At 40.9% G+C, this 24,978-nt stretch overlaps 1 protein-coding gene and 1 long non-coding RNA gene across 2 annotated transcripts; one reads left to right on the top strand and one right to left on the bottom strand.

The window, feature by feature from the left end:
* Positions 1 to 612: 612 nt before the first annotated feature.
* LOC103446770 (transcription initiation factor IIF subunit alpha-like) lies at positions 613 to 4,941 on the bottom strand. Its single transcript, XM_008385903.4, has 10 exons — positions 4,768 to 4,941; positions 4,447 to 4,628; positions 4,182 to 4,340; positions 3,738 to 3,889; positions 3,193 to 3,575; positions 2,626 to 2,741; positions 2,134 to 2,268; positions 1,629 to 1,847; positions 1,316 to 1,525; positions 613 to 1,177 (listed from the first exon to the last, which is right to left on the bottom strand). Exons 2-10 carry the CDS (start codon positions 4,618 to 4,620, stop codon positions 1,085 to 1,087), a joined length of 1,641 nt encoding a protein of 546 aa, XP_008384125.3. The 5' UTR covers positions 4,621 to 4,628; positions 4,768 to 4,941; the 3' UTR covers positions 613 to 1,084.
* Positions 4,942 to 15,173: 10,232 nt separating this feature from the next.
* Positions 15,174 to 16,404, top strand: LOC139188465 (uncharacterized). The gene is made up of 5 exons (XR_011571909.1): positions 15,174 to 15,281; positions 15,365 to 15,462; positions 15,546 to 15,643; positions 15,727 to 15,824; positions 16,000 to 16,404. It is a non-coding gene; the product is annotated as an uncharacterized lncRNA (long non-coding RNA).
* Positions 16,405 to 24,978: the final 8,574 nt, after the last annotated feature.

A 24,978-nucleotide genomic window follows, 5' to 3' on the forward strand; every position in this document is an offset into this window, starting at 1 on the left:
CAGCTTCCGTTTGATTTGCTGCGGGGAGATTGACTGACGCAGCTGCGCACGTGGGCCCCAGCAACTGACGCAAGACAGAAGAAAAAACGTGGCTGACGTCGTGCAGCACGTGGGCCCAGCAACTGACGCAAAACAGAAGAAAAAACGTGGCTGACGTCAAGGCGATGTCATCAAACCCACTCCACTCTCGGGCTGGCAACTCTCCACGGGCCTCTCGCTCGGGCCTGCTCAGGCTCCCTTGCCAGCACACGTTGGGCTTGATTGCTTGGGCTCTCTGGCCCTGTTCATTGGCCTGTCCCTCGGGCTCCAGCACACGCTGGAACTGCTCTAAAGATCGTCCCTTCAAAAAGTCTATTAAAACTAAAATCGTTTAATCATCGAATTATATAAAACAGACTAACATAATTAGAAAAGTATTATTAACTGTTAATTTATTTGCTATAATGGATTGACTAAACAACCTTATATTTAATTTATTTTTTGCAGAAGTGATTTTTACACAATTCTCATCATAAGCACAAAAGTCTTATCCGAACATGAAGAATTTTGAATAGAAGTTCCCATTGATCTTAAATAGCCAAGCATTGTTCTTATCTCATAAGAAAATGAAAGTTTAAAATTTGCAATCAATCCATTTCAAGTTGAAGCGTCAATACGAAAATTTCATTACAGAAGTTGCACTCCTCCATTTAGACTATGTCACGGGAAATGAATGACTAAGATTTAAACAAATCATATACCTTCATCAACCGCATTAATCTCCTGTGCACTCAACCGGGGATTGCATTACGCCCCAAAGTTTACGTACATACAAATCACATTTCCTTTCTGATATTGCAACCAAGTTCTAAATTATGACGATTTAGTACAACTAGGAGCACAATAAGACTAAGCACAGAGAGTTGTGGTAGCCATTGATCTCCGGAGAGCCCACAAGGATCAATGGCTACCATTCAAGTCATGTACCCACGAGTGATTGATGCGAGCATCGTCCAACCGCAATTATACACGAGGTACGCAATACACTAAATAGAAGAATCATAAATTCTCAGTTTGGGCACCTCGGATATATTGGGAGATCCAATCATCGCTCTTTCAGTACTATATAGCTGCTGGTTCCGTTCCCCTTCTTTATCTTTGAAATTCTCCTTAGAATATTCGAAAAAGCGGTCTTTTCCTGCACCATAAGACAGAGTGAAGAAAATAAGAACAAACTATCACAATTCAAGTTATTCAGCCTACGTTTCCTTCAGGTTCAAACAGAAGAGAGCAAAGTCAGAGTCAAGACAATGGTAGAAAACATGATAAATCGTACCTCAGAAGATTTGAGTCTTCCCTTAAATTTAGAAACAAGATCATTTGTGGTGAGTGGTGTTCTCTGCATCAACACAGCCCTGATTTCTTCCTCAGTGACGCGTCCACCAGATGACGATGGCTCCGTTTTCACCGGTGGAGTACCTTTTGGAGGCGCGCTACTTTTAGAAGCAGACACAGACACAGGCTCCTCTTTGATGGATTTTTGTTCCTAATATGGATACAATGTAAATGAATGCCATATAATTAGCGAGCATGGGGAGTTTCAAAGCTTCTAAAAATAAAGCTGATAAAAACAAAGTAGCAAAACATACATTTTCAGTCTTGACCTTCTTGGGAGGTGCACTGTTCGTTGCCTTAGAATCATCGCCACTTGATTTTCTCTTTCCCTTTGAGGATTTGGAGGTTGGTGTAGTTCCTCGACTGGACGCAGAAGGTGTTGGTTTTGAGGGACTGTTGTCAGATGGTTCCTCTTTGGGTGCATCCTTCTGCTTTGGAGCCAGCGCTGGAGGAAAGCCAATATCATCATCCAGCTGGACACATCAGAAAGAACATACCGATTAGCGGGAAAAGAGCTGTGATCCACTTTTACAGGACAAATCAAATTTTCAAAAATCCCGTGTCTATGAATAAAATGGTATCTTCAACAAAAATGTCCATTGCTATTCAAAATGCACGTAGTACAGGGAAAAAAAATAAAATCATCTAACAGACGCAGTTCTGACAAAAGTGCCAAATAAAGCATTTGAGATGTTTATTATGGGAAATGGGAAATCTAGTCAGATTAAGTGTGCCAAAAAAATAAAATAAATAACCTACATCGTCATCGTCATCGTCGTCATCCTCTACATCTGAATCATTCAGTCCACCACTTCGCCCAAGTAGCTTCTTCAACTCTTTTCCTGATTTGCTCAGTCCACCCTCCTTGTCATCTTCATCCTCGTCCTCATCATCCTATGAGGAAGAAGTATACAAAAAAGGTCATCTTTAAATTGTACAAAGAGCCATAACTAACAAAGCAATTGCACCATGGATAAAACTGACATACAAGTGCATGAACTTCCAAGGTAGCACCAGATACATGGTGCAAACAGAAAAACCCGAGACCCCCCAAATTGAACATGCAAGATGACGGGAGGCCTCAAGTGCTGTACTTAATATATTCCCTAGCATAATTTTTAAAGGTAAAAAAGAAGTTCAAATCAATTTGTTTACAAATATCAAAATAAAGTCTACCTATTCTCTTGATCAGTATTAGTTTCTAACTGAATGCTTAAAGAATAGTGGTTGCGGGACATTTGTGCAACAAACCTGCTTAATTTCTGGAGGAGCTGGAATCTCTGGTTCCAAATCTTCCCTTTCCTCAGGATTGTTTCCAACAGCTTCATCATCATCAGTGAAAATTTCTTCGTGCTCCCAGTCATCACCTACAATAAATGGAGACTTGATTATAAAAAGAAGACACGGAACTAACATAATCCAGACATGGTTATCATGGACATCATCAGGTACCCCTGTTATGTTCACAAAAAAAGACATCTGGACAAGACTTAATTGATACGACTTCCCCAATGGATGACAAGACATGGAACTAACATGAAAAGCCTTACTAATGAAGTAATCAAATACTTTACAGAAAAAGATGGATTAAAACCACCTTTACTTTTCACGAGACAAAAAAAAAAAAGAGGCTGATACGATGTCTGTATATGCAGCATCATTCCACGGCAAGCAAAACCGAGCTGAACTTCACTCTTCTAAGAATTCATGGTGATTAATAATGGTATTGGGTAGCAATTATTTAGGTTAGCAAGGAGAAAAGATAGTGCTCATGATATTTTGTTTATAAGGCAAAATAGAAAAAGGATAGATGCTTACCCTTCTCGATATCATCATCATCCATGTCCACATCACCACCCCCTACACCTTCATTATCATCATCACCATCACCACCATCACCACCTCTTTTATTCAATCTTTTTTTCCTTTCCAACTCTTCATCATCATCCTCATCCCCTCTATCTGAGCCATTTCCTTCTTCATCATCATCACCACCAGCCGTCTTTTTTCGTCCCTTCCCACCAGCCCCACCATTATCCTTGTCAAGCCTCTCCACTTCACCAAATAAAGCAGCTCCATTATTTGCAGCTTTCATCATCCATCTTTCATACCCATCCGCAGTCTTTTTCCTATTACTAATTTTCTCTTCAGCTTCTTCCAATGTAAGTTGCTTGTATTGCGCAACCTTGTTGAAATTGAACCTGGTACACATTACCAAAACAACCTTGTTTTGATAAGTAAATATACGATTGTAGGCATAATTGGTACTTATGAAAAGCTTTTCCCCATATTCATGCCAAGACTAATAGTGATGAACTGTAAAATAAAAACATCGGTAGCAAAAATAGGTAAGGCATGCATACCAAGAACCAGCAGGAATAGCAGAAAACTCCTTTCCAGAGGGATGTTTTATTAGTAAGTAGTAAGTTGCAGTCTGTGCACCTTCAAGATGACCCTGGTACTGAGACCGGCCACTTTCGTCCTCCAAAACCCATGGTTTGTTCTTGTACTTCTCCTATATAATGAAACTTAATGTAAATACGAAGGAGTGCAAACTATCTCCATGTCAGTTCATTAAACATCTCACAACTTACTAATTCCGAGTGGAACATAACAAAAGAAAATTACAAGAACCAAAAACATTTGATGCGCAATTCAAACTTTAAAACACTGCTACAATCGGGTCACAGAAAACTCACAAATTGATAATGGTTATTAGCTGTAGCAACACAATCTCCAAATGATACTCGCGAAACAGTAAAAACCAAGCAAGTAATAGCCAATGGGCAAAATCAAATCGAAATTACCCGCATGGCATCACTAAGTTGGCGTCCTTGTAGTCCATCCTTGTGGAGAGACCATTTATTTTCAGAATTCTTGTTCTTCGAAAAACTCGGCAACCCCGTCACAAATCTCCCAATGAAGTAGTTCTTATCGTTGGCCGTACTCGCACGAACATTATACTCCTACATCAGAAACAAATACATTAATCAATCTTTACATACATATACGCATACACCATATATATATATATATATATATAGAGAGAGAGAGAGAGAGAGAGAGGCGAACTCGAATTAAGCGAGTGACGACGGTGCCGCACTCGTTGCACTTGGCGCGGTTGAGAGCCATTTTTTTGCCACAGTCGTCGCACAGAGTCAAGTGCTTGCAATTGCTTCCGTATAAATCCTTGGTCGTTTTACATCCGCCACACTCAGGTCTCAGTATCAAATCGGTCGTCGACATTTTCCCACCTGCAGAACCACGCAATTTTCCCGAGAAACAAACACCGATTCAGAGAGAAAATCATATCCCCAAGCGAAAGCTAGGGTTTTGATTCTGAAACCTAACAATTCAACAATTTACCAATTCATTCAACAATTCGATGATTACCTTTTGATTTGCAACAGAGATCGCGTATCGGTTGTGAATTTGGGTTCTCTTGTTCTTTTGACGGGACAGAATTTTCTTTATTTTTCGTTTTGGGGTCGATTGAAATTTCCTAGTCCGGAAGAGAATAAAAACGCATGTATTGTCTTCAGATATGCGGCAATTCCACGTGCTGGCGGGTTATTCAATTGAATGTTCCAGAGATTTTAATAAATTTATAAATTTATAAATTTTTATAGGATTTAATTGATTTGTAAATATTTTATATAAAATTTGATTCAATTTCTTTAAAGTTTTATGGGTATATGTGATATTTGTGGATGTTTAAAATATACTACGAAATCTCTCTAATTCTTTCTAATTCTTTAACTTTCTCAAATTCTTTAAAATCAATTTTTAATTGAATACACATGGAATGTTATAAACTTCTTTAAAATACTAATTGAACACACCTGAATTTTTAAGGATTTTAATAAACTATCTTAAAATTCTAATTGAATACATCTTGAATTTCAGATAATTATTTAAAATCTTTATTGAATACCTCTAGATTCATTAAAATTAATTAAAACATTTCAAAATTTTAATTGAATACGCTCTTAAAATGTAAAATGAAACCCAATCTGCATGTCCAAGCCCAGTCCATAGTGATGTAAGAATTAGTTCGGCCCAACTAGCAGGCCACGTCACATCTGGCCATACTATTAAAAAGAACCAACATCTCACGTCTTCTGGGCAATAGAAGATGTTAACGGGTTTGTTCTGGTTTGATAACGTAGTTTATGTGTGAGTTTTTCTTCACATGGAAAATGACACTAAAGTGGGCAGTGAACTTGTTTACTGGATGACGTTCTTCCTACGTGACCTCTTTCATTTTATGTCACGTAGTGCCAGACCAACGCTAGCAAGATTGGAAAACTAAAGCTCAATTTACATATAAAAATAAGAGAGATTTTTCGTATGACTTATTATATTAACATTCTATATATTTTTGACTAAATTTCATATGCTTAATATATTTTATATTTGTTTTTTTCAATTAAAAATTATTTTACTACACCCTACATACCTTCCCAAAATACTCTCACACCTCACATTCCTCGCATATACCTTACATTTTCTACACGCCTAACATTATTCAAATCTTATAATACTCATTTTTAATTTTTATAAATTAAATTGACTTTGGAGTAAAACTCTAATATCCTGTGTGATTGATATGGAGAGAAGAAAATAGTCACGTGTGAGGTGTCAATTGAACGGAATGAATTATATTGCAGTAATTAACCATTGAATAGAATGAGTTATGTTGCAGTAATTCACCATTGAAAATAGTGAGAACTTCTTAAGAGAAAAGCCTTCAGATAATCGAGTTTCTAGGAATTGTAAATAAATATTAAGCTTAAATCAATCAATATTAGGCTTAGGTAGTATAATTTTCAAGGAAATCACAAGCAGATATGCGGGACTAATCTCCTTTGAAATCAAAATCAGACAATAAAATAACACAGATAGCTTGGTTAGTGTTTTGTTCAACAATGGAGAGTGAGAGATTTTGATAGTTGAAAATGATAAATAATAGGTTAAAAGTGATTTGTGGCGTATCTATAATTTTTTTTTAACCTAATAAAATCGAAATTGTCATTGCATAATATGGTACATAAGTCATTTAACATTAAATTTTAATATGGAGTGCATTCAACATTTTATGAGATGTTAATAAAAAAAAGTCTTTCTATATATCTATTTTTATTTTATCACGTGACAATCATTTATTAAACGTATAACTTATTCTTTTAGCATATTTAAGTAATACTCGTCACTACGAACGCATAGGTGAAAGCTGTTTACGAGTCCGGATTATAACAGTATAGTTATGGACGTTTGAAATTGGTTATTTAAAGTTTAGTTATAAATTAATTCAAACTCCCACCATGTGAGAGTGGTAACCAATCAGATTTAAGCAAGAAAATAAGGGACCAATCAGAAAAAGAAAGGGAGGACCAATCAGAAATTGAGGAGAGGAGAAGAGAGAAAGAGAAGCTCCCAACTCCCCTAAAACCGCACCTACACCCATTGCGACCACCTATCTTCCAAGGTTGATTCCGGCCAACTCCGATGGAATTTTTCGATGCCACCACTGCCATCTTGAAGCTCTCATTCCCCTCTGCAAAACCCACCCAAGAACCACCTTGATTAACCACGGTATGTGACGGTTTGAGGCCACGAAAGTCGACAAAAAATCAACGGTGCTCCGGCTACTCTTTTCAATATTTCACCGAATCGAAAAAGCAATGGCAGATGCCACCACTTGGGCCTTGTAGCCCATCATCCCAGGAGAAAATCCCACCCAACCTTGACCCTGTTGGACCACCGTAGACGACGAATCAACACCAAGAAGCTTTAGGCACCCGCCGGCTTTGTGGACAAAATTGACCACCTTCCGTCCACTTTTGGACTTCGTGGCAGGTATGAAAGTTTCTCTACTCATTGAGATCTTCATTTTTGTGAAGTTTGAGAATTTTGAAAATAGTTGGATTTTTCAGCGAGTCAGAGCGGCCGACCGCCACCCGCCGCGGCGCGTGACCCAGGGATCGTCAATGTTATTCTTAGGCTAAATTAGATGCCTTGAGTTCATTTTTGGTAATTGTATAACATAGGTTGATCGTTTGGACCTAAATTCATTAAGATATGTTACTTGGTAAAAACATGAATCGATGATCCGACCGTTTGATTGTTACCAAACTTTAATATGTTATAATACATAATATTTGAGGACCATAGGAACTTACGGATCGGGAATTTGATATACGGATCTTCCCGAATTGGATTCTTAAGTTCATAAAATAAAAGGTTAACCGCCACTTGATTTTGGTAATTGGCAGAAATCTGACCATTAGATCGTAATGGGACTTTAGGATGTTGCTCTAGAAGTATAATGTGGATCTTTGGTGAAACATTCAAAATGCCAAAAATATCCTCAGTTCATACTCAAGAGTAACGGATAACTGTCCAATAAATATAGGGTCAAAATTGTAATATAATACAACGAAATTCTACTGTGCAAATAATATATGCACTCATTTGAACAATGACATTTTTCAACCACTAGATAAAAATATACGCACTTGAAATTCATTGTGACCCTTAGATCAATCCTCCCACAAATACTGCATCACATTCTATCTTTCCACCAAAACCAAAATAACAAGTAAATTGATAAAAACTCACAAACACTCCCTCCAAATTAGAGTAGAACTGTCAAACACGTCGTCGCACAAAACAGAAACCGGTTGCAGCAGTTGCAAAGATCGGAGATAGAACCGCCAATCTACCACACGTTCTAGAGGGGACAACGATCATTCCAACCCCAAATGCACAGAAAAGAGGAAGAACTCACTTTCGTCTTCTGCACAAGCCTCTCATCCGCGAGTTTTTCCAGAGTTTATTCCGCATCCACACTCAATTTACACAAATTCATGTGATTTTTTTTTTCATAATTTCTACCCTCCAATTAAGTGATATTACCCACATGAATCTGCTTTTCCGTTTGCTTTGTTTATTATTCTATATAATTTAATAAGGAAATTCGAATCATTGATGGCGTAGGATGGGATTGCTGGGCGTTCAAAATTGCTCAGTGATTAGTGCTTAATCGACCACATTGCTTATATTATTTAAACTTAATTGTTGTCATATGGGTTTATATGGATTCCATTTCTTTTATTTATGTGATTTGAGTCAGTGGTAGTCAGCTGCATGCAATGAGAGACATTTGAGGCTATAGCTGGGAATTTGGTTTCTATAAAATTACTTCTGCAATTGGTCAGAATTTATAGGAGTTACTAAAATTACCCAATTACTAGTTTCTGTTTTACTGTAGTTGGTAATGATTTGTAAGCAGATTGTACATTGAAAATATGGGTAATGTGTGAATTGAATTCTGATGGTTAAACTAATACGACAAACTGGTAAAAAACCATCATTGGAAAAAGATAAAGCATCACAACTGTAGAGTTTTGCCGAATGAAGAATTAGAACCACGACGTGGGATTCAACCACCCTCCACGTTCTGCAAACTACAAACCAGATTGACAAAGACTCTTCCTCTACAGAGAACGAGGGGAGGGAGAGATAGAGATACATATTGACAAAGACTCTTCCTCTACATCGACTGATTCTTATCCCAGGTAACTTTCAAACTTGATTCTCAATTTTCTATGTATTCCTTCCAGCGTTTCAAACTTTCAAACTTGACTCGACTCGCCGTGATCAACAACTGCAGCTTCTTGAAACAGCCTTTCACTCACCATAAACGACAAGTGCGGCTTCTTTACCAGTATGTTTATTAGTCTCTTTTCAAATCAAATTCATTGCCATTAATTAACTGTTTCTCATCGATCATTCATTTCTGATCATATTTTCAATTTCCGTTCTCTTCCCATTTATACATCTTTTTCAATTGTGTATGAATTATTTGCTTTGATGAAGCAGAATTAGATTTGCATTCATATTCAATTCTAATTAATTGACGATGTGTTTCTGAATGCAGGGAAGAGGAATTTTGGAATTTAGTTTTGCGCGGGCAAAGTGTGGCCTTTGAGAGCGAGCCCAAATTATCTAGTGATTCGATAGAATCGGAGAAAGATTTTCCAGGGTGAACCATAGCCTTTACCCGACTATTGAGCCGTACAGTTTCCGGTTTCTTAAGGTTTCGGATATCCACTCAATCTATTGGGACATGTCTGGAAATCCCCACAGCCATGTGAGTTGCGATTCTTCTTCTTAATAAACGACTTAGTTTTTGCATTTTTTGTTCGAATTCAAAGTGTTTTTATACAAATTTGAAGCTTTTCTTCAAGCTTATTCATTATATAGATTCTGAAATTTTTAAATCCTCTCAAAGTAGTAGGGATTTGGAAATGAACTATGCTAGAGAAGGTGGCTTGCGTTGAAATTACCATAATAACAGTGTTGGGTTGGGAATTTTTTACTGGTTTTTTATTTAATATGTTTTGAATCTTATCTTGCAGCCTGTTGTTTTTCTTCATGGGGTTCAGGATGAGGAAATTCACCAAGTATTCAAAGTAATCAAAGATTCTTCAATCCCGAGTTTTACCGATCATTCTGTTTGATCAGGTTGCTACTTCACCCTTTATGATAAGTTATTAGATGCATTTTAGTGTGTCCTGCATTTGATAACTGAGTTATTTCGTTATTGCTAGAAAGGTAAATTTTACGCTAGATTGCGATGCAAGGTATGTAACTCAATAGTTTGATGAGTTTGAATTATTTATTTTATTAGGGCTGTTGCTACTTTTTTAATTACGCTTGACAATTAGCCTGCTTGATCGGGGATGTAATTATCAGAGAAATTACAAATCAATAGCATGATCGTTGTGAATGCCGTATGATTGCAATGGCAAAATTTTATTGATTCAAGTGTGAAATAGATAAACAAATAAGAAAACCATGTTCATGCGTAAACCATGTCATTGTCATTGAAAAAAACTATAGGTAACCCTCTAAAAATTAATAGATGAAGTCAATGGAATTAAGAGCTATGTAATCCAAGTCCCAGTTGCATATGTTATTGGTGCATTCAAGAGCTAGCTAATTGAGGAAGAAATTCAGAGGTTGATGTAAGTTGTCTGCAAAGCATCATAACCTGGGGTTGAAGCACTTAGCTTTTCTCTACCCTCTTCCATATAATTAGGATTACAAGTTGTTTTAGATATTCAGTTAATTTTGAAGCCATTGTCAACGTTTCAGTTGCAGAGTTTGATTTATCAATTATCTGCTAAATGCATAGAATTTCATCTTTTTTCCTTTCAATTTTGGGTCAAATGTTGGGAATTTTTTACCGGTTTTTTTATATAATATGGTTTGAATCTTATCTTGCAGCCTGTAGTTTTTCTTCATGGGGTTCAGGTTGCTACTTCATCCTGTTTGATAAGTTATTAGATGCCTTTTAGTTTGTGAAACTAGGAAGCGCATTGTTTTTGCTTAGTTGTAAGATACTTGAGAAGCCGAATATTACACTTAATCAAAGAACCGAAATGGCAATGTGCTATTTCACTTTGTTTCTTTGATGACTCAAAATTGTAATATGTTTGAACTAAATGATTTCCTGTTTTCATCTGCATCTCCAGGTTCATTTCTTTCATTTTTAGAATAATCAACTCCATGATTACCTGTTTTCTTTCATATATGTATTTCTTTTACTAATTTATGTTTTAACTTTTCGTTCTCTTTCAATTTTCGTAAATCTGAGTTTTAGAAAACACATACAATTCATGTTACTAACAAAACTTTTGATGCTTTTACACACTTGTTGATGCACAAAATCAGCGAAGACTTTGGTACAACAGAAAGTGTCAGGTTTTGTGACCTTCGCTTGGTTGCTTGGTTGCTTCAGTCACTAGTGAGGATAAGTACGTAAATGAATAGAGACAGAGAAGCAAACACAGGATGTACGTGGTTCACCCAGATTGGCTACGTCCACGGAGTAGAGGAGTTCTTATTAGTAGTGAAGGGCTTACACAAGTAGAAAGGATCAAGCTCTCAATTTAGTGAGTTCTTGTGAATGATTTAACACAAAATGGCATTAGGCAATATTGTGGGGGAATGACCCCTATTTATAGAAAAACTTGTAGCTTTGTCACATTGACATGTGTCATGTTGTGATTGGTTCTTGATGTCGACACGTGCTGCGCTCTGATTGGCTTCTAATCTTGACACGTGTCGAGTAGTGATTGGCCTCCTGGTCGGAGGGGAACTCTTCTGGGTCCTTGACAGTATAGCGTTGGCCGGTGCTCAGTAGTTTCGGGATTGGTCAAGTATGGTACAAACAGTGCTCCCCTAAGTTCCCGAGTGAGGGAAACTCCTCGGTTGGGGACTTGCAAGATCCAATCCCTTGAGTAATCACGAAACTTCTAAGTACCGAAGTGTGGTCTGATCTTCATCTGCCCTTCTCTGGAAGTACCTTTCCTCCATCCGGGAATGGTGTATTTAGCTGATGTTGACGCACAAGGTAATGTATCAATTTCACTTGAAGCTTACTTGTAGTTTCGGGCTTGGTCAAGTGCGATACAAACCCTATAGTAGGAGTCCCCCAAGTCGCCGAGCTAGGAGATCTGCCGAAAGAGGTGACAGACAAGGTAAGCAGTCAAACTTCCAAGTAAGCAACCCAGGAGCAGAGGTTTGACTTCGGCTTCCGGTTGATTGTTCTCATTCTCCTTGTCTCTCATTCAACTGCCAGGATAAGGAGAAGCAAATGGATAAGAGATGATATGAGATACTTTTGCTTTTGAAGAAGTAACTTTCCACAGGCTTATTCTTGAACTGTGCTGGAGGGTTTTCTGGTGCCCTTCAGAGTATAAGGCCGACTCAAAAATTTGAGGGTCAAAACAAGTCCATCAAATCTAGAGTACGTTCGACCTTGATGATATGGGATACTATTGCTGTTGACGGAATAATGAATGTGGTATGGAAAGGTGTCGTGCTGTAGTGATCTGTTTCAGCCCACCGTTGAACCTTCTGCTTCAATCTTTTGCATGGCAGAAGTGGTGTGCAACCTTTGCATTTAAATGGTCCTTCAGAACATTCCTTCATAGTGACTCATTCACGCTTGGCAGCTTCAGTGTAAAGAGCCAATATCTGATCAACTGTCATGAGGTATTTGCCGGTGGAATTCGTGACCTTGACAGCAGTTGAGGATGAGTACTCGAGAGCAATGCTAAGTAAGCGACCAGGCAAAGGCTCCAGGCAGTCAGTTCCAAATTGGAGGTTTGATTTCAGGTTCCGACTGACTGCTCTCTTTCTCCTTGTCCTGCAGGTGTGGACAAGGACAAAGACAAAGACAGGGAGAAAGCATGATATGGGATACTCTTGCTTTCGACCCTGATGATATGAGATACTCTTGTTCTTGGTGTGGCTTATTTGCTGAGGTATTATCGGGGGGAAATAAAGCTGAGTATTTCGAGAGGTTATGTTGAGGGTGCCTTTTCGAATGCGAGAAAGGGTTGAGCATTTTTGCAGGTTTGCCTGTCCGTTGAGGAGGGAGGTCAATGTATATAGGGATTTCCCAATAACAAGTAGTAATGCTATTCCTTTACCCTTCTTGGTCACAGCAATGTAGTGGGAGCTGCCAGCTTCACGTGTTTTAATTTTGTCAGAGCACTTTGAAAAAGTGGTATGTGGTATCTGGAAAGCTGATATTACGTGTGAAGATTACAGACAAGCTTTATCTAAGGAAATCTGGCTCTCGAAGTTCTGAGAGTTGTGCCTCTTCGGTTTTCGAACAAGCAATCCCGTCGAGGATCTGACTCTCGAGATTCGGAAAGCGGTGCTACTCCGGTTTTTGAGAAAGTAATTATGTTGGGAGTCTTTTCTCGAATGTGAGTAAAGGTTGGACGTTCTTGCCAACCTGTCTTGCCGCAAAACACGGAGGTCGACACACATAGGGACTTTCCAGTTGTCAAGCAGTGGTGCTGTTCCTTTACCCTTATGGGTAATAGTAGGGTAGCTGGAACTTCGAAATTCTCGTGCCTAAACTTTGTCAGAGATCTTTGACAAAGTTATATGTGGTACCCGAGGAGTTGATGGTGCATATGGAGAGCGGTGATTGAACAGTAAGATTCACGTGCTTTCTACTTCACCAGAAATCTTCGACAGATTGCCCGTAATTTCCGCAAAGCTGAGTGTGCATGTGACAGGTGCTGACGAGGCTGAAAAAGCAGGTGCTTCTTCGATTTCTGAGATCGGCCCTCGTGGTCTCTGAGCAGCCCAGCTTTTGAGAAAGCATTCGCCTCTTCGATTTCTGAGATCGGCCCTCGTGGTCTCTGAGCAGCCCAGCTTTTGAGAAAGCAAACGCCTCTTCGATTTCTGAAGCTCCGTCGAGTGCAGATTTTTATAGAGGCTGGCATTAAGTTCCACAGCACACTTGAATCTCTACCAGTAGAAGCTCATTTCTTGCACTTCTAAGATCTTGATTTGTCTGACCTCTTCCTTCTTCAACACATTTGAAAATGTCTGGACCCTCCGACCGTCGTTTTGACTTGAACCTTGGAGAAGAGACAGCCACGCCTTCTCCAGACAATATATGGCGCCCATCCTTCATATCCCCTACTGGTCCTCTTACCGTTGGGGATTCTGTGATGAAGAATGATATGACCGCTGCAGTGGTGGCCAGGAACCTTCTCACTCCCAAAGATAACAGACTACTTTCCAAACGGTCTGATGAGTTGGCTGTTAAGGACTCTCTGGCTCTTAGTGTTCAGTGTGCAGGTTCTGTGTCTAATATGGCCCAACGCCTATTTGCTAGAACCCGCCAAGTTGAATCATTGGCTGCTGAAGTGATGAGTCTCAAACAGGAGATTAGAGGGCTCAAGCATGAGAATAAGCAGTTGCACCGGCTCGCCCATGACTATGCTACAAACATGAAGAGGAAGCTTGACCAGATGAAGGAATCTGATGGTAAGGTTTTACTTGATCATCAGCGGTTTGTGGGTTTGTTCCAAAGGCATTTATTGCCTTCGTCCTCTGGGGCTGTACCTGGTAATGAAGCTTCAAATGATGAACCTCCAATGCCTCCTCCTTCTGGGGTTTTGTCAAGTACTGAGGCTCCGGATAACCACCCTCCGGTGCTTTCTCTTTCTGGGGCTCTACCGACTGCTGAGACTTCCCCTAAGCAACCTTTGTGAAGGCTCCCTTTTGTTTGTTTATTTTGACTCATGTATATGTACATATTTGTGGCTTATCGAAAATATTAATAAATAAGCTTTGCTTCATTTCAACATATTGTGTTAAATACACCAAAGCCTTCTTCATAAAGTTCTTTGAATTTTTGCTTTTGTTGAAACCTGTATTGTTGAAGCTTTGTGAGTGAAGCATGTAGTTTGAGGTAGTGTTCCCTTAATTTCCCGAGTGAGGAAAACTTCTCGGTTGGAGACTTGAAAAATCCAAGTCACTGAGTAGTCACGAACTTTTGAGTACCAAGGCGTAGTAGCATATGGTGGGAGTCCCCCAAGTCTCTAGTCGAGGGAGTTGACGAATGAGGTGTCTTGCTAATAGTCCATGTCGTAAGTACCAAAACTTCATTCTTTTGTTTTCTAAGTGGTAGCCCCGGACTTTTTCTTCATAGATTTTGTTGATGAAGGTTGCTAGGCCCGAATAAGTGGAATTGCAGAAGGTGTAACCGTTGGTGCATTAACATCATAATGGAAGCATCACAATGATGGAAGCATCACAATGATGAAAGCATCATAATGATGAAAACACCATAATGATGAAACATCATAATGATGAAAACACCATAATGATGAAACATCATAATGATGTTTCTTTGGTGGAATTGTTTTTCATTTCCCCTAACAACCGGAATTGTTTTTCAACATAACACCATCATCTGTAGGTCGAATCACAAAGTTGTCTTCATGAAAGTTGTTCGTTAATTCCTTAACTACAACATATCCAAATTGGAGAGCCATCGGAGTAGTACAACTCCAGAAATCCAGGTATGATGAGTGACTGTTTATCATTTGTCTGTCAACCCGTCAGATTTGTTGTGAGCTTGGAAACTCTATTTTCTCTTGCTCAGATCAGCATGCTTTCTTCATTGAAGTTGTTCCTCAGCTTGTGAACTACAACATATCCAAATTTGAGATCCCTCGGAGCTGTATAACTCAAGAAACTCAGGTATGATGAATGACTGGTTATTATTTTTCTGTCAACCCGTCAGATTTGTTGTGAGCTTCGAAACTCCATTTTCTCTTGTTCAGATCGGTATGCTTTCTTCATTGAAGTTGTTCCTCAGCTTGTGAACTACAACATATCCAAATTTGAGATCCCTCGGAGCTGTATAACTCAAGAAACTCAGGTATGATGAATGACTGGTTATTATTTTTCTGTCAACCCGTCAGATTTGTTGTGAGCTTCGAAACTCCATTTTCTCTTGTTCAGATCGGTATGCTTTCTTCATTGAAGTTGTTCCTCAGCTTGTGAACTACAACATATCCAAATTTGAGATCCCTCGGAGCTGTATAACTCAAGAAATTCAGGTATGATGAATGACTGGTTATTATTTGTCTGTCAACCCGTCAGATTTGTTGTGAGCTTCGAAACTCCAATTTCTCTTGTTCAGATCGGTATGCTTTCTTCATTGAAGTTGTTCCTCATCGACTCTTTCATAACATATCAAAAATTCAGGATGAACTAACGGTTAAATATTTCCAGATCTTCGAAACATCACAACAGCTTCGAAATCTGCAAGAAGCCGACTATCATGTTTGGAGCTTCAACACTTTAATTTCCGTCGCTCAAACAGAAATGGTTCCTTCTTGAAAGTTGTTCATATGCTCAAGAACTATAGGGTGTCCAAAATTCAGCTCCATTGGAGAAGAGCAGAGGTTGCAGAAATTTGATAGATGAAAGGAGGCGGAAGAGGGAGAGAGAGAAAAAGTCTCTTGGGTTGGATTTCTATTTTGGGGCAGATTCCAATTTTTGTAGCACCTTCATTATTGATGAATTGCTTGTACTTTTGTCCATTATGAAATTTGGGACTTTGGCTTGTTGTTGGATCTATTATAATATGTTTGGGAACATATATAAGTGAATAAATAAGAAGGAAAATTTTGGGCCCTTGTGGGTGTAAAACAAAAAATGTTTATGTTTACCCAAGTGTTTTTGTACAAGTTCAAGGGCATCTTGGGTTTTGTGAACAAAATTTGTTTATTTGGAGCAAGGTTTTGTGTTGAAGCTTTGTAGGTGAAGCTTTGGTGTTGAAGCTTTGTGGGTGAAGCTTTGGAGGTGAAGCTTTTCGGGTGAAGCTTGTTGGGTGAAGCTTTTTAGGTGAAGCTTTGTGGGTGAAGCTTTTTAGGTGAAGCTTTTCGGGTGAAGCTTTTTGGGTGAAGCTTTTTAGGTGAAGCTTTTCGGGTGAAGCTTTTTGGGTGAAGCTTTTTTAGGTGAAGCTTTGATGGTGAAGCTTTTTGGGTGAAGCTTTTTAGGTGAAGCTTTTTGGGTGAAGCTTTTTAGGTGAAGCTTTGATGGTGAAGCTTTTTGGGTGAAGCTTTTTAGGTGAAGCTTTGTGGGTGAAGCTTTGGAGGTGAAGCTTTTCGGGTGAAGCTTTTTGGATGAAGTTGTTTTTTTTTTTTTTTTTTTTTTTTTTTTTTTTTTTGGCGCTTGACACGGTCTTCATTTGCTTGTTTTGTAGTGACTGTGGAAGACAGATTGCTTTCTGATTGAGAAGGGTTCCGGCATCGCTTGCTATGAATGTAAAAGAGTGAGGGCTGAGTTGGCTAAATTACCTCTTTATTGAATTCATTGCCAAATGGCCTTCATTACATAGGATGCCGAACGGCTATAGCTCAACACTTGTACATCGTGAGTCTATTTGTAGTAGTACTTCAAGTGATCAGCGTTCCATGGATGGCCAAGGGTCTTGCCATCGGAGCTTCTAAGTGTGTAAGAGCCAGGGCGACTGATGCCAATGACTTCATACGGTCCATCCCAGTTTGGACTAAGTGTGCCTTCACTCGGGACTCTGTCGCAGAGTAATCTTTTCTTTAAGACCCAGTCTCCTATTTTGAAAGAACGAGGCTTGACCCTAGAGTCATAATAGTTGGAGATGCGCTGCTTGTAGGCGACATTCCTCAAGTAAGCTTGGTTTCTGTGTTCCTCGACTAAATCCAAGTTGAGGGTGAGTTGTTTGTCATTTTCACTTTGAATGTAGTTCTGGACTCGGAATGTTGCTTGCTCGAGCTCAACAGGGACAACCGCCTCTGTGCCAAAGGCAAGTGAGAATGGAGTTTCTCCTGTTGAAGTCCGATATGAAGTGCGATATGACCAAAGAACTTGGGGTACAAATTCTGGCCAACAGCCTTTAGCTTTGTCCAAGCTGGTTTTCAAAGTGCGCTTGATTATTTTGTTGATGGCCTCAACTTGTCCATTAGACTGGGGATGAGCTGGAGAGGCAAAGCATAAGTTGATGTTAAACTTAGAGCAGAACAACCTGAACTTCTTGTTGTCAAACTGTCGCCCATTGTCAGTGACTATCGCATTGGGAATGCCGAATCTACAAAGGATGTTCTTCCACACGAAGTCTTCTATCTTTGCCTCAGTAATGGTTGCCAAGGGTTCTACTTCGGCCCACTTTGTGAAGTAGTCCACTGCAACGACTGCGTAACAGACTTTGCCCTTCCCTGCCGGCATTGGGCCGATCAAATCAAGTCCCCACTGGGCGAAGGGCCAAGGGCTGATCATAGGAGTAAGAGGCTCTGGAGGGGAATGAGGAATAGCCGCATATCGTTGACATTTGTCACATGAGCGGGATACTTTGATGGCATCCTGGTGGAGTGTTGGCCAGTAATATCCTTGGCGAAAAGTCTTGTGTGCTAGGGACCGAGATCCAGCATGATCTCCACAGACTCCCTCATGTATTTCCCGAAGGACGATTTCCGCCTCGGCAGGCGTAAGACACCTTAAGTATGGCAGGCTAAAACCTCGCTTATAGAGTTGATCATTGATGATCAGGTAGCGGGTAGACTTGTATCGAATTTGCTTAGCCTGGACTTTATCATTTGGGAGGGTGCCATGAGCAAGGAAATTATAGATCGGGGTGATCCAACTATCCCCCCGTTGTAAGTTGCATACTTCTGCGGCCATGGTGCTTGGTGTTGCCAACAGTTCGACATGAATTTTTCTTCCAATCTTGTCTTCCACAGCTGAGGCGAGGCGAGCCAGGGCGTCTGCATGACTGTTTGCCGCTCGAGGAACTTGGGTGATCTGGTAGTGGAAGTGCTTGAGCAAAAGTTGTGTTTGCGCAAGATATGCTGCCATGGAGCTGTCCTTAGCATCAAAGTTGTTGGTAACCTGGTTGACCACTAATTGGGAGTCACTGAAAATATCAATTTGTTTAACCCCGAGGTGTTTGGCCAAACGTAATCCTGCTAGAAGGGCTTCATACTCGGCCTCATTGTTTGATGCCTTGAATTTGAAACGAAGAGCATACTCCATTGCTACTTTGTCGGGCGTAGTCAAGACTAGTCCCGCTCCACAGCCCTGTTGGTTGGATGAGCCATCAACATACAGACTCCATGCTGAGGTCGTTGATTCTACTTTCTGAGCTTCCGATGGTAATGAAGCTACTGCTTCAGGTGTAGAAGCAATGTCAACAGGATATGTGAAGTCGGCGATGAAATCTGCTACTGCTTGGCCCTTCTCAGCTGGCTTTGGTTGGTAGGAGATGTCAAACTCACCCAACGCTATTGCCCATTTGATCATTCGCCCTGAAGTGTCAGGACTTTGGAGTATCTGTCGAAGAGGATAATTGGTAAGCACGATGATGGAGTGCGCTTGGAAGTAAGGGCGGAGTTTTCGAGCAGACATGACCAATGCCAGAGCCAATTTCTCAATGTTAGAGTACCGTGTCTCCGCATCTTGTAAGGCTTTGCTAGCGTAGTAGACAGGTCGCTCAATATTCCCATCCTTTCGAATGAGAACGGAACTTACGGCTGAAGCTGATACCGATAGGTAGATAATGAGAATGTCTCCTACCTCGGGCTTGGAGAGTAGAGGGGCTTTACTCATGTACTCCTTGAGGTTTTTGAATGCCTCGGCACATTCATCAGTCCATGTAATGTACTTCCTACTTCCCTTAAGTGCTTTAAAAAAGGGAGCACATTTGTCTGTGGCCTTAGAAATGAACCTGGTTAAGGCTGCCACCTTGCCAGTAAGGCTCTGGATGTCCTTTGAAGTTACCGGTTCCTTCATGTCGAGGATTGCTTTGATCTTCTCGGGATTAGCTTCAATGCCTCGTTGGCTAATCATGAAACCTAAGAATTTGCCAGAGCCTACGCCGAAGGCACATTTGTTGGGGTTTAACCTCATTCGATACCTCTTCAAAATAGTGAAAGTTTCATATAGGTTGGTGATGTGTTGGTCAGCATGTTTGCTCTTGACTAACATATCATCAACGTAAACTTCCATGCTCTTCCCAATCTGCTCGGCGAACATTGAGTTGACTAGTCTCTGATAAGTCGCTCCTGCATTCTTTAGGCCGAAAGGCATGACTTTGTAGCAGTATAGTCCTCTGTCGGTAGTGAAGGCTGTGTGTTCTTGATCCGAAGGGTTCATGAGGATTTGGTTGTATCCTGAGTAAGCATCCATGAAGCTCAGGAGTTCACACCCGGCCGTAGAGTCTATAAGTCTGTCAATAAGAGGAAGAGGGAAGCTATCTTTCAGACACCCTTTGTTTAGGTCGGTGTAGTCAACACACATTCTCCACAAGACCTTTTGAAGCAAAAGACTTTCTTTGGTCGGATTTTTCTTAACAAGGACCACATTTGCTACCCATGTCGGGTAATTGACTTCGCGGACAAAGCCTATGCCTTTGAGTTTTTCAACTTCTGCTTTCATTGCCTCGTATCGTTCAGCGTCATAAGATCTTCGCTTCTGTCTCACCGGCTTGATCTTGGGGTCAATACTCAAACGATGACAGATGACATCGGGAGAGATGCCTGGCATGTCCTCGTATGACCAGGCGAAGACTTCAGTGTTCTCTTTCAAAAAAGATATCAATGCTAACCGAATGGGTGGTGACAATGTGGTGCCAATCTTCACCATGCGATCTGGATAATCTCTTGAGATAGGTACCTTCTCCAACTCTTCAGCAGGTTGGGCTTGCTGGGTGAAAGAGTCATCTCGAGGATCATCGGGTTGATTGTTGCTATCAGGAAGATCCAAGTTCGCTTCATCTAGGCTGGTCTTTGTGACTTGGTCATGTACAGACAGGGTTTCCTTGGGTCCGGGCAAGTGTTGTTGCTTAACTGAAGTGTTGTAACATGATCGTGCACTAAGCTGATCTCCTCTGATGTAGCCGTTGCCATGGGGGGTTGGAAATTTCATCAACAGCATATGCGTGGATACCATAGCCTTGAGATCATTGATGCCTGTGCGCCCAAAGATGACATTGTATGCCGTTGGGCAGTCAACCACTAGGAAGTTAGTGGTAATGGTAGCCGTGTAAGGGCCTGTACCAATAGTAAAGGGTAAATGTATGCTCCCTAAGGGTTGCACGATATCACCGGAGAAGCTTATCAGAGGAGAAATCGAGCGATCGAGCAAGTGTTCAGCTACACTGAGTGCCCTGAAAGCTTCGGCAAACATGATATTGACCGAAGCCCCTGTGTCTACGAGGATTCGTCGAACATCAAAGTTGGCTATGTGAGCCTCCACGATCAATGGGTCGTTATGAGGGTAGATGATGCCTCTTTCTTCCTCAGGGTAGAAACATATCGGATCCCAGTTAGGCTTTTGATACTTCCCTCCCCTGATGTCTTCCACGTGAAACACTTGGTGACCAGGCCTCAGACTTCGTTCACTGTTTTTCATGGCCCTATTGGAAGATTCAGATATGGGTGTGCCGCCGCTTATGGAATATATGACATTCACCTGGCGTTGGTTACGGTTATCCCTTTGAGGGTGAAGAAGGAATTGATCAATTTTTCCTTCTCGTGCCAAAGCTTCAATACGATCACGGAGGATGATACATTTCTCGCTATCATGGCCGTTATGCTCATGGTAGCAACAAAACGTGCCCGCGTTATTCGGGGGCGTGTAATCTGGGTGCCTCAGCTTTGGCTTTGGTATCAGGTGAGCTATGCTGGGGTAAATGGCCGCGCATGTGGCATTCAAGGGCGTGTATGTCTCATACCTTGGGGTAGGGGGTATCTTGACGCGGGTTTGACCCACTGCATTGACTGCCTGGGGGCGAGCGTTATTGTGGCGATACCCTTGGTTATCGGGATAGTGTCCCTTACTCTTTTTACTGAAATGAGAGTGGTGAGGATGGAAATCCTTCCTCTTGCCTTGAAATTGATATGTCTGTTGATTCGGCGAAGCATTATGCAAGGCATGGGGAGGTGCCACTGCTGTTTGGAAAGTCGAGGTCTTCTCATTTAGGTGAGTCTGGCTTCCACCTCCCACTTGTTGATAAAGGATGGTTGTAGGGGGTTTCTCCTGATATGTCTTTGCCTCGGCGGAGGCATGGTTATAAGCCTGCGCCATCACCTCAGAGTAAGTCTTCCAAGTATTGGCATTGATCATGTATTTAAAGAAACAATCACGTATGCCTGCCGTGAAGGCTTTGAGGGCAGTCTTGTCGTCTGCCTCGGCACACCGGGAGTATTCATGGCTGAAGCGACCAGCATACATACGTAATGACTCGTCTGGCTTCTGGCGGATAGTGTACAGGTCATCTGCAGAGTGCAAGCGATCGGTTTGGAAAATGTGTTGGGAAACAAATAGTTTCCTCAATTCCTCAAATGAGTCTACCGTCTCAGGTGTAAGACGACAATACCAATTTAGAGCTCCGCCAAAGAGGGTGGAGGGGAAGAGAAGACATCGCTCTTCGTCGGTGTGCATCCGGTATGCCATGGTGGACTCAAAGAGGTTAAGGTGCTCAATCGGGTCCTCTTTTCCAGTATAAAGTTGCAAGCCAAGCTTTTGCTTTGTCTTTGCTTGAAGGGGGGTGTTGAGGATCCTCCTTGTAAGAGGGCCAGGCCTGGGTTGGTTCCAGTCAGGTATTTCAGCCTGACGTTCAGCCTTCAACTTGTTTACTTCCTCAATAAGTTGTAGGACAAGGGGGTCTTGAGCGGAGTTATGTGCCACTGGAGCTTTCTTTCGTAAATCTCCATCTCCTCTTGGAATTAGGAAGGTTTGATCAAGGGCATGTGATTTTTCCCTGGACTCGTTGTACTGGCTTCCAGGGTATGTCTGTCGGAACACCTCTGAGTCCCCTGTACCCTCATGTCTCTCTAGGACTTGTTGCCCCTTCCCCAAATTGGTGGCCGGCTCGGGCCGTGGCAGGGGACCGAGTCTCTCAGAAATCCTTGGGTCATTGATCTTTGAGCTTATATGGATGGAATTCTCTCGACGTTGCTTCAGGAAATTCCGACAATCGCGAAAGACGGCTTTCGATCCTTCTGCCCCTTCAGCAAAGAGGTGTCTCCCTCCACTTCTCATGGTTCGGGTCGAAGCAACTGGGTTAAGAGAAGCCTCATGTTGATTATCAAGTCGAGGGGTAATCTGTTCCTTATCAGGGATATCTATGTCGAATGCATGTGACCCTCCATGTTGGAGGGCACCCAGTTGATGGTTGACTTCCACGGGGGCAACAAGCTCGCGTGTCTGAGCTTGCCTAGCTTCGTGGAGTGTCTCGAAGAGCTTCTCATATTGCTCCTGGAGGACCTCATTCCTCATTGCTATCTTGTTGTTCTGAGCTTCTAACTCATCGACTTTAGCTTGAAGAAGAACTCGTTTTCCTTCCTTCTTTCGTTGTTTCGCACTATGTGCAAGGGGGGTGTCATTCTGTGTGCTGTGGCTTCCTTCGCTTCCCATGTTGGAGAGGGATGCCTGATCAAAAGAAAGTGTACGAATGATAGAAACCAGCTTGACACAGCTGAAGAGAGTAGGAATAAGTGTCGTTTCCCACAGACGGCGCCAAATGTTGATGCACAAAATCAGCGAAGACTTTGGTACAACAGAAAGTGTCAGGTTTTGTGACCTTCGCTTGGTTGCTTGGTTGCTTCAGTCACTAGTGAGGATAAGTACGTAAATGAATAGAGACAGAGAAGCAAACACAGGATGTACGTGGTTCACCCAGATTGGCTACGTCCACGGAGTAGAGGAGTTCTTATTAGTAGTGAAGGGCTTACACAAGTAGAAAGGATCAAGCTCTCAATTTAGTGAGTTCTTGTGAATGATTTAACACAAAATGGCATTAGGCAATATTGTGGGGGAATGACCCCTATTTATAGAAAAACTTGTAGCTTTGTCACATTGACATGTGTCATGTTGTGATTGGTTCTTGATGTCGACACGTGCTGCGCTCTGATTGGCTTCTAATCTTGACACGTGTCGAGTAGTGATTGGCCTCCTGGTCGGAGGGGAACTCTTCTGGGTCCTTGACAGTATAGCGTTGGCCGGTGCTCAGTAGTTTCGGGATTGGTCAAGTATGGTACAAACAACACTCATTGGGATTGTGTAATGGTACAAGATTATTGTGTCGTGGTTCTTACCAAAATCTTATTGATGCTGAAATTCTAACTGGACAATTTGCCGGATCCAGAGTTTTCTTACCAAGAATCCCTCTCAAAAGTACTGATACTGCTGGGCTTCCATTTGAACTTACAAGAAAGCAGTTTCCAGTTAAACTAAGTTTCTCTATCACTATAAACAAATCTCAAGGTCAGACAATACCACATGTAGGCGTTTACCTTCCAAATCACGCCTTCAGTCATGAACAATGATATGTGGCTTTATCGATGGGGGTCTCAAAGTCAACCACAACCGTGTTAGTAAAAAATGGCTCCATAATCGGCCAACAAGGTGTATTTATACGGAATGTAGTATACAAAGAAGTCTTGCTTCATTCTAGCTAATTATGGTGATTTCTAATATGTAACAACTTTATTAACAATAACCTTTCAGTATGCATTTCTCACTTATCAATTAACTCTTTTTATTTGATTTTTAATTTTCTCACTATCATTTGTAGATTGGCAATGAAAATTTGAAGCATCAATCATGAACAAATGGGTGGAAATTGTAGCATTGATATCAAAATGTAAACTTTCTTTTCAAAAGAAACAGTGACATATAGACTCTATGGGTATTGTGAATAATGTACACATTGTTATGCATGATTTATATTTTGACATTTAAGTTGTTTTGTATTTTGCTATGAGTACTTAATGTTTTCATCTACTATTTTTTTTTCAATTTACATCTACTTACTATTGTCCATGGACTTTAGGTAGGAACTTGCGTCTCAAATCTCATGTTGTTTGACAAGTGCATGAATAACATTTAAATCATTACTTTACGCAAAGTAAAAACGAGTTACATATATTACTCTTTTAGGATATGCATGATAAAAAAAGAGTTCCTCTTTGCATAATACATTTAAAATATATCTTGACAATTACGATGAGAAAAACTAACACAATACACCTTTAGGGGCGCGTGCGCCCGTGATGTAAAAATGCCTCTCGCATGCACGTTAGTGCGTGCGGAGAGGCTAATCTGACGATAACGCCACATAAACCAAATATTAGTTTAGTTAGAGGATCTCTCCAAAACCAAGCACAGTAGCAAGTTAAAATCGGACGGTTAGATGAAGAGCATTCATTGAAAGATTGGTAAGCCATCTACCGC

Source organism: Malus domestica, chromosome 10, assembly GCF_042453785.1.
Source record: "Malus domestica chromosome 10, GDT2T_hap1".
NCBI lineage: Eukaryota > Viridiplantae > Streptophyta > Magnoliopsida > Rosales > Rosaceae > Malus > Malus domestica.

Excerpts from the sequence above, each read along its gene's own strand:
- LOC103446770 (XM_008385903.4), bottom strand. The coding sequence starts at position 4,620 with ATGTCGACGACCGATTTGATACTGAGACCTGAGTGTGGCGGATGTAAA. Across the intron at positions 3,576-3,737 it reads GCTATTCCTGCTGGTTCTTG|GTTCAATTTCAACAAGGTTG; the intron begins GTATGCATGCCT and ends AATGTGTACCAG. Across the intron at positions 2,269-2,625 it reads CTCCTCCAGAAATTAAGCAG|GATGATGAGGACGAGGATGA; the intron begins GTTTGTTGCACA and ends TCTTCCTCATAG.